The sequence below is a fragment of the Haliotis rufescens genome, unplaced genomic scaffold, assembly GCF_023055435.1.
Source record: "Haliotis rufescens isolate VD_foot unplaced genomic scaffold, xgHalRufe1.0.p SCAF_5, whole genome shotgun sequence".
Lineage (NCBI taxonomy): Eukaryota > Metazoa > Mollusca > Gastropoda > Lepetellida > Haliotidae > Haliotis > Haliotis rufescens.
The window spans coordinates 52,909,903-52,923,095 of NW_025964223.1; the positions used below are offsets into that span (position 1 = coordinate 52,909,903).

The 13,193-nt window shown below is 41.1% G+C and overlaps 1 protein-coding gene across 2 annotated transcripts in view; it reads left to right on the forward strand.

The window, feature by feature from the left end:
- Positions 1-358: 358 nt before the first annotated feature.
- The window catches only part of LOC124126374 (mediator of RNA polymerase II transcription subunit 14-like), a 56,882-nt gene continuing 44,047 nt past the window's right edge, over positions 359-13,193 (forward strand). For both annotated transcript variants that reach the window (XM_048383547.1, XM_048383548.1), the window contains exons 1-14: positions 359-462; positions 935-1,087; positions 1,764-1,790; positions 1,996-2,101; positions 2,913-3,007; positions 4,027-4,105; positions 4,964-5,093; positions 6,573-6,613; positions 6,833-6,920; positions 7,087-7,115; positions 8,343-8,421; positions 9,249-9,292; positions 9,653-9,741; positions 10,494-10,525. In XM_048383547.1, coding sequence (XP_048239504.1) covers positions 963-1,087; positions 1,764-1,790; positions 1,996-2,101; positions 2,913-3,007; positions 4,027-4,105; positions 4,964-5,093; positions 6,573-6,613; positions 6,833-6,920; positions 7,087-7,115; positions 8,343-8,421; positions 9,249-9,292; positions 9,653-9,741; positions 10,494-10,525 — 964 coding nt within the window. In that variant the 5' untranslated portion in view covers positions 359-462; positions 935-962. The remainder of the gene's footprint in view (positions 463-934; positions 1,088-1,763; positions 1,791-1,995; positions 2,102-2,912; positions 3,008-4,026; positions 4,106-4,963; positions 5,094-6,572; positions 6,614-6,832; positions 6,921-7,086; positions 7,116-8,342; positions 8,422-9,248; positions 9,293-9,652; positions 9,742-10,493; positions 10,526-13,193) is intronic.

A 13,193-nucleotide genomic window follows, 5' to 3' on the forward strand; every position in this document is an offset into this window, starting at 1 on the left:
TCGATTTTTCCTAATTAATTAGGTCATGAAATAAAATTAATTGATATTGTTAATGAAATGTACCATGTAGATGTAGATACTTGTTTATAGAATAAAGTGTATGTTACAAAAGAGTACACAGGGATTCAGATCGGTTAAATATCTTGGATATTGACATATTGTAATCCAAAATGTATCAAATTTGGTATTGATATACCAGATGTTCTATCAAAAGCTGATAAAATTATGACATTTGCTACTGCCATTTGTCTCTAAGAAGATCAATGCGTATATTTTAACCGTCCATGTTTTCGTGTCCAAAATCTGGGGTAACAGACGCAAATGTTTTTCGCGGTAAGCAAATCTTGAAGAGCGAGTTATCTCCCTTTACAAAATAAACTAAAATGTCGGCTTTCTGTTGAAAGTCGCCGACAAAGCTCCTGTAACTGGCGCACAAGAGATTCTCAAAGATCAGTAGATAAGGTAGGCCTATAAAACATGAACATACAATTAGGTAATACATTTTACTGTGTTTTGTTGGGCTAACGAAAAGCGTTTATAGATTCTTTGTTTTACGATTCAATATAATCAAAACGCATTTTACTTAATTGTTTTATTTTGACAATTTTTCATATCGTTTCATAGTGTTGTTTTGTTTAATGAGCATGGTATGCTTAGCAAGTTAACAACCGAAAAGTGTATGAGGAGCCAATATCACTTATTATTTCGGATAATTGCAAAATCCAAACATTCATCTTTTTATGTGGATCTAGCTTACATTATTATAACTTATCATGTTACCCTCAGTTTTGCTGAAGGGATGTTGTGGACACGGCTGCAGCAGATATGTACCCCGGTACTATTGATTAAGCTGACTAGCTCTGATATGTTAAGTGAAGCACTGTTAAATGCAGTGTTAAACTCACTAAGTCATTCACTGTGTGCTTTGTTTCAGCTGTGTCCAGTGGGTGACCAGGAAGAGCATGCCCCAAACAGAGATGGCAGTCGCTCAAGGGAACCCTGGTGGGGCGGGGACTATCTCACTAGCTACACTCATAGACTACAGTCTGCAGAGAACACACCATGAACTCAGTATCTTGTCGGAGTTGTAAGTTATTCACTTTCATTTCTGACATACTACACCCATGGGGATTACGGATGTGAATATCGGTCCCCAGTAACCCATGCTTGTCGTAAGAAGCAACTAAATGGATCAGGTAGTCAGGCTTGCTGACCCGGTTGATTGCATGTCATTTATCACAAATGCATCTGATTGATGTTCATGATGTCAATCACTGGATTGTCTGGTCCAGACTTGATTATGTCAATGCCTGATGTCAATGACAGCATACAGCTGGAATATTGCTGAGTGCAGAGTTAAACAAGAAACAAACAAAATATCTGTAATAGTAATTCTCTGAAGGGATAAATGTAGAAAACAAATTGACACAACTTGAATTTGAAATATTTGTAAACACAATATTTTGAGCTCAATATGTTATCTATATATATATAAGTAAGTGCTATTCAATCATGGGGGCGGTGGGGTATTATACACGAATAAATAAGTGTACATTGATCAATCGGAAGGGGTGCTAATGAGGATTGTTCACTAGCCAATATATTAGCAAATATCACCGTGGGCACTTATTAGAACGGGACGCTTATTACATCGAATACAGTATGTTGAGGATAAATTCAGTCCTTCCTTTGTTAATCATGATCATTTAGTAAAGTCTTAATCATTTACTCAAATGTTTTACTTGATGTACTGTTTCCTTCAGGTTACCACGGAAGACTGATATGGACAGGTAAGTTGACATTTCTTTTAATAATGGAAAAATGAATTGAAAGTGAACTGTTAATTCGATGCTTATGTTTTTGGATCATACAATGTCAGAATTTTGCATATAAGTTGAAATACGAAGCCAGTTGGAATTAATCTGTTATGGTCTCATTACCATGATCATACACAGAGAAACAAGCAATAGTAACTTTGCTTGTTTATTGTTCCAGGAAAATTGAGATATTCCAATTTGCCAACCGTACCCGTCAGTTGTTTGTGAGACTTCTGGCACTGGTGAAATGGGCAACTTCCGCAAGCAAAGTTGACAAATGCACAGTAAGTAATGTCCTGTTGAGGAAAAGATAATACACACGATTTAGAATCAGTATCGTGAGAACCATGAATACAACTATCCAATCTTTCTGTTTATATGTCTCTGATATACCTCACCTGTCAGGATTCTGGGTTAGAATTGGTTCCCAGCAACCATTGCCAATAGTAAGAGATGATGAATTGATTGGTGATCAGGCTTGCTGACTTGGTTGATGGCGTATCAGTGTACTCTGACATGTGGATCATTGCTCATAATATCATTCACAAAATTGTCTGTTCCAGACTTGACAGACAGGCCACAGTCATTTACCTTGACTATTGTGGAGTGTAATAGGGCTGGGACGGGTAACTTGGGTACCCGGGTCGGGTGGGTAGTGAGTAGGACCCGGGTACCCACAGGACTACCCAGACCCGTGGTTAGTCACGTGATATATTGTTTAATGACAAAATTTAACTCTATGGTTACACTACAAGTCACTAATTTCTTTTTGACTATGCACCCATTCCTTCTGATTTCTCATATGGTTGAATAAAGATATAACTTAATTCAACTTCAGTGTATGTGTGACCAGATTGTTTAAAACGTGTATCTAAATACAGTTTTCCAGGGCTATGCTAAGAAATGTTCCCAATCGGACATATTGAGACACCTCCTAAGATCTAGAGTGGGTACCCGGGTAGGGTCGGGTAATAGGGGGGTGGGTACCCGGGTAGTAAATTTGGACTCGTCCCAGCCCTAGAGTGTAATGTTAAACAACACGCATATACACACACCCACCCACCCACACTGTAATATATCTCTTCTCCCTTACAGGACATCTGCAACTTCTTGGAACAACAGTCTTTCTTCTTCGTGGACACTGCTGACCAGCTGGCTAAAGTAGCCAGGGAGACACTGGTCACTGCCCGGTCAGTACTCAATACAGGGAGCTTTGTATGCACTATGTTACCATTTACAGGGCACAACAGTTTTAAGCTCACCTGGACTCTTGGCATGATCTGTTACTGTGACCTGGTGTGGCATGCTTTCTATCTGCCTGTATCTACCCGTTATGGCAGCCATATTGAAAAATATTATCTTTTGAGCATGCAGGATTAAATTGAGGATCAAATTAGGAAAATGGTTCATGTGAGCCACATACTTATGTCATGTGATTTTGTCAGTTGCTATTTCTTCTGTTTTACTGATTGAACTGCTTCTGCTCACACATCTTTCAAATTTGTACATGATGTATATGTCACTGGTTACAACATCGTGAATAAAGAAGGGTTTTGTTTAAACGTTACAATTGGCCACAGAGTTAATGTTTATTGTATGTAGCCTTTGTGACCCTTTTCTGGTTCAGAATAGGCCCCCAGTGTGTTACGCCTGTCACGAGAGGCGGCTATGAGTATTGGGTGGTCAGACTGTCTCTTGGTCACATGTTGATCTGTGCTCATGCTTTCAGCCACTTGTTTACCTGGTACGTCTTGTATTATCTACAGACTGCAGTGTTATTGTTGATTGTAGTGTTTAACAGCATTCACTAATTCCTCTCTTCTAGTAGATATTTTCCATTTTTTTAGTTCTGTTACCCTGTATCTGATTCCTAATGATGTATGTGAAGAAGGATTCTTTTAAGAATTAAAATGACAAGTCCTTCAGCACGTTGCGGTGGTTGCATGTGTGACGTGGATGATTGTCATACATACTGGCTCCTGCTATCAATGTGATCAAGCACCTGTATGTCGCGGCCCCGTTCCACAACGCAACCGTACCGCTATGACAGTCATAATTCTATGTTAAAGTATAGGACTTATAATCACCTAAGAGCAATGATCTCTTTGTGGAAGGGGGCCCTTGACCACAGTAGATCTGTTACTCACATCCATGATTTCGCTGTATTGCTCAGTGTGACGTAAATTAATATTTACTCTTTTTACTGCAGACTGCCCAGTTTCTCTCTGCCGTGTGCTATCGATGTTCTCACCACAGGGACATACCCCCGACTTCCAACCTGTATCAGGGTGAGACTAAAAACATTTTCTTTACGGCAAGTCGTGACTGAATTTCATTCTGGCTCACGTAACATTGACTGCCTGCTGGTATTCAACTTCTGTCTTGGTTCATCTTGGGACCACATGGGTACAATGTGTGAAGCCCATTTTGGGTGTTCCATGTCGTGATATTGCTGGAATATTGCTAAAAGCGGCGTAAAACCATACTCACTCAGCTTGGGAACAGGACCAATCATAGTAGAGGTTATGAGTGATGAAATCCCTCTGACAAAATAGTGATATGGCAGTCTCTGTATTTATTGTGAATCATGTTGCTGCGAGGCCTTTGGTTTAGGCTGTTTTTTCATGATTTACAATATTTGTTATTTACTCATGTATACTACACAAAAGAAGTTTAGGGGCGGTTGGGTAGCCTAGTGGTTAAAGCGTTCGCTCGTCACGCCCAAGACCCAGGCTCGATTCCCGACATGGTTACAATGTGTGAAGCCCATTTCTGGTGTCCCCTGCCATGATATTGCTGGAATATTGCTAAAAGCGTTGTAAAACCTCACTCACTCACTCACTCACTCACTCACTCACTCACTCACTCACTCACTCACTCACTCACTCACTCACTCACTCACTCACTCACTCACTCACTCACTCACTCACTCGATTCTTTGCCATGACAGTTTCTTTATACTAATATGAATGAATTGGGAGTTTTTGAACTTCTTTTGAGCAGTATATTTACAAATGTGGGCCTATAACTTTCAAGGAAGGCAAGTTACATTTGAGAGTTACCAGCCTGCGTGGCTTGTTAGGAGTAAAGATGTTTTCCGACACTGTACAGCTCCCATGTGTGTAGTTGTCCTTCCATGCCTCCAGGACAAGATAGTACCACCGGACCCCATCACTCCCCAGGAGAAGAAGCAGACCCTGGACCGCCTGAACCAGGTGATCCAGTACCGCCTGGTGTCCTGCGAGCTGCCCCCACAGATGAGGAGACTCAAGATAGGTCAGTCCTAGAGCCAGCTCCCTCCACTCACACATAGAGAAGCACCTTGAAAGACATCACTTTGAAAGTAAAAGTAAAACAATTATACAGGATTGGCGACTACCACTTGTCCCATGACTTGTGTAGGATGAGATGGTAATGTGGCTGTTAACCTTCTAGCGCCTCACAGGCAGCTTGGGTAGTATACTCCCCAGGGAGCTGAGAATGAAAATCTAGTGCACACTGAACGTATTGACCGGGGGAATAATAGCGTAACACTACGAGCATCCACTTGGTGAATGGAATCTGGCGCATTATAAATGCACTTTTTTGACGAAATCTAGGTGTTTTAGACACAGCATGCACACTAGTCTGAGCTGAGCTGGATGTAACTCATGATGTCCACCATCTGAATGTTTGATAAAGAACACTTTCAAAATAATTAATTCAAGTTCACCGAAATGTTTGACTTGATATAGCTTGATCAGTAGCTGATCAGTGCGGACTGCAATAAAACTGAATAATGGGGACTGGAGTGTGCAGAAGTCAGAAATAGCAAGTTCTCAAAACAGGGAACCCTCATAAAGCATTTCAAGATGCCAGTAGTAAGAGCCTTGTAAGGGCCTCTGCAGAGGAGAATGTGTTGAGAAGTTGTTCAACATGTGGAATCACGATTATATCCATTACTTGAGCTATCAATCTCATTATTCGACCAATCAGAGCTTCACTTAAGAGATCGCAAAAGTGAAAGTCGGAATGTGTTTTTTAATTATGCAACCTTGAAAAGGTTAACAGGGGGCACTCTGAAGAACAGTTTAGGGCTGTATGACTGATTCTGTCAAAACCATTGTCCATTTCTTAGGGTAGGGACGATACACCAACTGTGCAATCTGATACATATCACAATCCCTTGGTCACGATTCGATACGTATCATGATACTTGCATGTGCTCTGTGGTGTGTAAGCCATCTTTGTCATAGACAGGATGGCTAAGTACCTGGCACACTAGCGATTTACAGTTGGCAGTGTCAAGTATGGCACAAAGGATGAACATATTTTTGTTTTCACTGCTCATTTTCACTTGTAATTAGTGTTGGTGTAACACTTATTAAAAAATACATTTACGGTTCAAATCGATTTTTTTTTTTTACTTAGCGTGTGATTGTGGTCAATACTTGTATAGAGAAGTAAAAGATCGTGATCCACCGATGTATCAGTGTATCATCCCACTAATCTCTTGCTTCTATGTGAAGGGACGGAAGGGACTTTTTGATTGGCTGATGTCAACCTCCTATTCGTCGTTTCATTTGATGGTGTACAATTGCGAATGTCAGTCTGATGTGACCTGTAATGGGATGTCCTAAGATCTTTGAGCAGTTGTAGTGAGCGCTAAGATCTGGTTTTAATGAGATTGGCTGGGTGTCAGTTCCACATGTTTCAGAATAAGATTGAATGTTTTATACTCAGTTCAACCAGAGTTTGCTGTTTTCTATGTTTCAGAAAATGGCAGGGTCAAATTCCTTGTAGAACATGAGTTTGAGGTGAGTTTATATGTTTCATTATTTTTGGAACTGAAATGAACTAGAGGGATCGAATATTTGTTCATGTTAATTTTGGATTAGGTAAGGATTTCTTTCAGTGCTCACTAGTAAGAATGAAAAGAAAATATAGTTGTTTTCATTTTAACATTTTACAATTTTTGCTGATATTTATAATCCCATTTGAAAGAGATTGTGATTAAGCTGTATGGTGATTGACAGGTGACCTTGACCTTGATGGGTGACAGCCCCACAATACCATGGCGATTACTTGATATTGATATCCTGGTAGAAGATCATGAAACTGGAGGTAAGGGTGTTTTTGTCACATTTCTCCATAGCAACAACATTTGATGATTTTGTGAAATCAGTTGATTTTTTTCGGACATTCTGGACATTAAAATAGTGTTCATATAGTCGAATGTGATGTCTTGTGATGTTACTGGCAGTACCTCTTGATGATTCCTGTGTTTCAGATGGGAAGTCCCTGGTTCATTCACTGCAGGTACGTGCCCCGTGATGAATGATTTCATGAATTTTCCTTTACACTCCAGTCAGTAAATGTACAGCTGTATAATTCTGGGTGTGAAGTGCAGGCCCAGTTCCACAATGCGATCATATCACAATGACTATCATAAGTCTATGTAAATCAGGGTGTTATGATCATCTTAGTTCTACGATCGGGGGGCACGGGTGGCCCAGTCGTCTAAGGTGCCGCAATTCGCTGTGCAGAGTTGTGTCCCTTGGGCACGTCAGAAACCTATGATTGTGGGTTCGAATCCCGGTTCGCCCCGTTTATGTTTCTAGGTTTGTCAGCACCATACCCGTGCTCGTGGGTTTCACCGAAGTGGTAAACGTCTAAGATCTGCATCACTTGGGGTTTTCCTCCCACATTAAGCTGACACGCTGTGATATGACTAGAATACTGTTAAAAGCGCCGTTAAACCAAACTCACTCACTCACTAGTTTTACTATTGTCTTAGCTCTTTGATCGCTTTGTGAAACGCAGCAAACCAGCAGTTTATAGCATTAGCATAACAGGATGTCAGGGTACAATAGACATGCTTTCTTAATAATGAAAAATAGATCTTTAAAGGAAATTGTTATGATAGCTGTACTGCATAATATTTCCTGTATGTTTGGTGCTATGTGTGTTCGACAATATCAGTCGGATTTGGTAGAAGGTCACTGTGGACTATTTTACTACATTGTATTAAGAATGTTTTAACTCATAACATTGTATGATCTGTAGGAATGTCATGCTACAGGTGTCACACGATACAATACATATCTTGATACAGAAGTCACGATACGATGCGTATCTCGATACTGCATATTCAAAATGTTGTGAGAAAACCCAGTCATTAGATTGAGAAGAGAGTCCATAGACAGACTCATAAAGGTAAAGAAGGACAACTGACAACTGACTTACACCCATCAACATGACACTGAGTCAAGCCAATTATTCTGTATGAGAAAATAATAAGAAACACGTTTACGTACTGTATTATGACAGGCAGCAAGGAAAAGCTGGTCAGAGGTCCAAGAAAGTTATGAGGAATTAATAATGTAGTTTGTACTTGCTTATTAATATCGATGTGAGATCAACAAGCAGAATCGATATGGGGTTAAATGTGAATCAATGCCAAATAAAGTGTATGGGACGTTGTTTTATGCAAAGTTTGCCGATGGTGTACCGGTGAGTCACGCCATCACTAATTATCTGCCGCAGATCCACTACATCCACCAGCTGGCACAGAACCGTCTCCTGGACAACGACAAGCCCCTACATGACCTCTACAAGGTGCTGCGTATCCTTCAGTTGCAGTGTGAGAACATATTTGGGAGGAAGTGTGTCATACAGCAGTTTGTTTACATCATGGTTGTCATGTTGTCGTTGGGATGGGGAAGGGGGGTGGGGGGGGTGGGTATGAGGAGGGGGGGGGGTCTATCAGGGTTAGGTTGTGTTTGAGAACGGAGGGTGGGGTGGTGTCTGGTAGGTTGGGTTGGGGGTAGGGGTAAGGGTGTATTTAATTCACATTTAAGAGGCTTCTATCAATGATTGGGAACACAGACGGCCCAGTCGTCGGATGTGCCACAATTTGCTGTGCAGGGTTTAGTCCCTTGCGCACGCCAGAAACCTATGATTATGGTTTCGCTTCCTGGTTTGCCCCGATTATGTTTCACACCTGTGCCTTGGGTTTCGCCAAAGTGGTATATATCTGAGACCCGCATCACTTCAGGTTCTCCTCACACATTAAGGTGACATACTGTGATATAGCTAATCTGGAATACTGTTCATAGCAGCATAAACCCAACTCACTCACTCACTCTACCTGTGGCTTGAGGTCTATCTCAGGGTTAGTGTGGTGTTTGATGTGAGGATGGGATGGTGTCTGTTGGGTAGGGGTAGTGGTATTGTAGTTATCAATAACTTCTGGCCTGAACCCGATTCTGATCTAGATCCCCACCGAAAATCTATTTGTGTATAGGGATATTTTCATACAGACCTATAAGGCCGCAGTAGATGTGGGCTAGATGTATGCATGACAGCTAATGTCACTAGAATATATTTACTATGCATACAATATCATAGACGTGCTGTTCAAATTACTGCTCTTCCTTAACTAGATGATAGATTCTTTTTGTCAGTCCCTGCAGCTCGAAGTGCTTCATTCCCAGGTGAGTGTCTCGCACTTGTTGTGGTCACATGCAAGGGGGGACAACTTATGTGTCATTATCTCCCTTGCACACTTTTTAATTGTACTCTTGAATAACATTACCGTTTTATGAATTATTTGTTAAAATCTTTGGTATAAGGGCAGACAACTCTTTCTTTTCACTCATTTTGAGATGAGTTTCAATTCTCCAATCTTATTTTTTATATAATCAATCCAATCTCTCAACATGCTCAATTGTCACTATTACGGATCATATTTATGTGAATCAAATGTATTCATGTATGTTACAGTTTGGAGACATACCAGTTTAAGAATCTTTTGTCTGATGTATCCAAATTTTTCAAGCCTATTTTTTGTTTAGACTCAGAGACTGATTCGCAACCGACTTGGTGATAGTGTTCGAGTGGAGGAATACACTCTCAGCAAGAGCCTGCTGACCTCATACTGGAGGTAAGCTGTCATAGGGGGTCCAACAAAACAACTTTGGCGCTACGTCTGTCGCAAGTTTATGTTAAGGGGGGGCACGGGTGGCTCACTCGTCTAAGGCGCTGTGATTCGCTGTGCAGAGTTGCGTCCCTGGGGTACGCCAGAAACCTATGATTGTATGTTTGAATCCCGGTTCTCCCTGATTATGTTTTTAGGTTTGTCAGCACCATACCCGTGCTCGCGGGTTTCACCGAAGTGGTAAATGTCAGACACCTGCATCACTTCAGGCTTTCCTCCCACATTAAGCTGACACGCCGCGATGTAACTGTAATACTGTTAAAAGCGGCATTAAACCCAACTCACTCATGTAGTTTACTGTGTCGGGAATAGTACGAGCCGCCACACACACATATGCATGCACTCTGCAACATGATCCCTATAATCTTGAACGCAACGTTAAATGCCATTTTACCTCACCTCACTTGCATGAACATCCAAACATAAGTCCAATAACCTTGAACACAACGTTAAACCCCGTTTCACCTCACCTCACCTCTCATTGATGTGTCGCTCTGATCAGCATTATCATGACAACTACACATATATGCAGGTTGTCCCTGCCTCTGTACTCTACCTCTGTAGTTCAGTGATCATCTACACTGATGTTTGTAAAGTTCACCCATCTCACCCCCAACCAATGCTACAACTAAGTGGCTACTTATCTCTGAAGGTTATCGTCTAGGACTGGTTTAACATAATTATTTCCTCTGTTACAGGGATCAGCTGAAGAAGGATAAAGATGGGACAGGTTTGTGTTCTATATTGTGTTTGTCATTATGTGTCAGCCGCTCCTTTGTATTCTTTGTTATCCGCAACTCCTGTCTGTGTATTGCGTAAAAGTCAATCATGATTACAGGTAACTGAAACATTAATTATCTCCCACCATGAATTGGAAGAGGGATATAGGAATGGGTGCTGTCCGTCCATCCGTCACATTTTGCTTACGGAGCACAACTAAAAAAACATGGTCCATAGATGGGTCTAATGGTGAACTGGTGCCTTTTGATATTTTGTGATTTTTGGAAAATGCATTTAGACTTATACAGAAAATGGCGGTAGTATTGGTGTGGGATATGAGTATTTCATGCTTGTTCAGACTTGGTCCAGTTCCTGCTAATCATGCGAATAGTTCAAATATTTTAACCCTGAGATCCTGGTTGTATCAGTATATCATATCTAGTGGTGTATTCCCTGCAGTGTATAAGCTGGGTGTCCATGTGTGAGATCCTCTTCTATCACTATATTGTATATCTAGTGGTGTATTCCCAGCAGTGTATAAGCTGACTGTCCATGTGTGAGATCCTCTTCTATCACTATATTGTATATCTAGTGGTGTATTCCCAGCAGTGTATAAGCTGAGCATCCACGTGTGAGATCCTCTTCTATCACTATATTGTATATCTAGTGGTGTATTCCCTGCAGTGTATAAGCTGACTTCCATGTGTGAGATCCTCTTCTATCACTATATTGTATATCTAGTGGTGTATTCCCTGCAGTGTATAAGCTGGGCATCCACGTGTGAGATCCTCTTCTATCACTGTATTGTATATCTAGTGGTGTATTCCTTGCAGTGTATAAGCTGGGTGTCCACGTGTGAGATCCTCTTCTATCACTATATTGTATATCTAGTGGTGTATTCCCTGCAGTGTATAAGCTGGTTGTCCATGTGTGAGATCCTCTTCTATCACTATATTGTATATGATGTGGTGTTTCTCTGCAGTGTATAAGCTGGGTGTCCACGTGTGAGATCCTCTTCTATCACTATATTGTATATCTAGTGGTGTATTCCCTGCAGTGTATAAGCTGAGCATCCATGTGTGAGATCCTCTTCTATCAGTATATTGTATATCTAGCGGTGTATTCTCTGCAGTGTATAAGCTGGGTGTCCATGTGTGAGATCCTCTTCTATCACTATATTGTTTATCTAGTGGTGTATTCCCTGCAGTGTATAAGCTGAGCGTCCACGTGTGAGATCCTCTTCTATCACTATATTGTATATCTAGCGGTGTATTCTCTGCAGTGTATAAGCTGGGTGTCCATGTGTGAGATCCTCTTCTATCACTATATTGTTTATCTAGTGGTGTATTCCCTGCAGTGTATAAGCTGAGCGTCCACGTGTGAGATCCTCTTCTATCACTATATTGTATATGATGTGGTGTATTCCCTGCAGTGTATAAGCTGGGTGTCCACGTGTGAGATCCTCTTCTATCACTATATTGTATATGAAGTGGTGTTTCTCTGCAGTGTATAAGCTGGGTGTCCACGTGTGAGATCCTCTTCTATCACTATATTGTATATGATGTGGTGTATTCCCTGCTGTGTATAAGCTGACTGTCCATGTGTGAGATCCTCTTCTATCACTGTATTGTATATCTAGTGGTGTATTCTCTGCAGTGTATAAGCTGAGCATCCACGTGTGAGATCCTCTTCTATCACTGTATTGTATATCTAGTGGTGTATTCCCTGCAGTGTATAAGCTGGGTGTCCATGTGTGAGATCCTCTTCTATCACTATATTGTATATCTAGTGGTGTATTCCCTGCAGTGTATAAGCTGGGTGTCCATGTGTGAGATCCTCTTCTATCACTATATTGTCTATCTAGTGGTGTATTCCCTGCAGTGTATAAGCTGGGTGTCCATGTGTGAGATCCTCTTCTATCACTATATTGTATATCTAGTGGTGTATTCCCAGCAGTGTATAAGCTGAGCATCCACGTGTGAGATCCTCTTCTATCACTGTATTGTATATCTAGTGGTGTATTCCCTGCAGTGTATAAGCTGGGTGTCCATGTGTGAGATCCTCTTCTATCACTATATTGTATATCTAGTGGTGTATTCCCTGCAGTGTATAAGCTGGGTGTCCATGTGTGAGATCCTCTTCTATCACTATATTGTCTATCTAGTGGTGTATTCCCTGCAGTGTATAAGCTGGGTGTCCATGTGTGAGATCCTCTTCTATCACTATGTTGTATATCTAGTGGTGTATTCCCTGCAGTGTATAAGCTGACTGTCCATGTGTGAGATCCTCTTCTATCACTATATTGTATATCTAGTGGTGTATTCCCTGTAGTGTATAAGCTGAGCATCCACGTGTGAGATCCTCTTCTATCACTGTATTGTATATCTAGTGGTGTATTCCTTGCAGTGTATAAGCTGGGTGTCCACGTGTGAGATCCTCTTCTATCACTATATTGTATATGAAGTGGTGTTTCTCTGCAGTGTATAAGCTGGGTGTCCACGTGTGAGATCCTCTTCTATCACTATATTGTATATCTAGTGGTGTATTCCCTGCAGTGTATAAGCTGAGCGTCCACGTGTGAGATCCTCTTCTATCACTATATTGTATATGATGTGGTGTATTCCCTGCAGTGTATAAGCTGGGTGTCCACGTGTGAGATCCTCTTCTATCACTATATT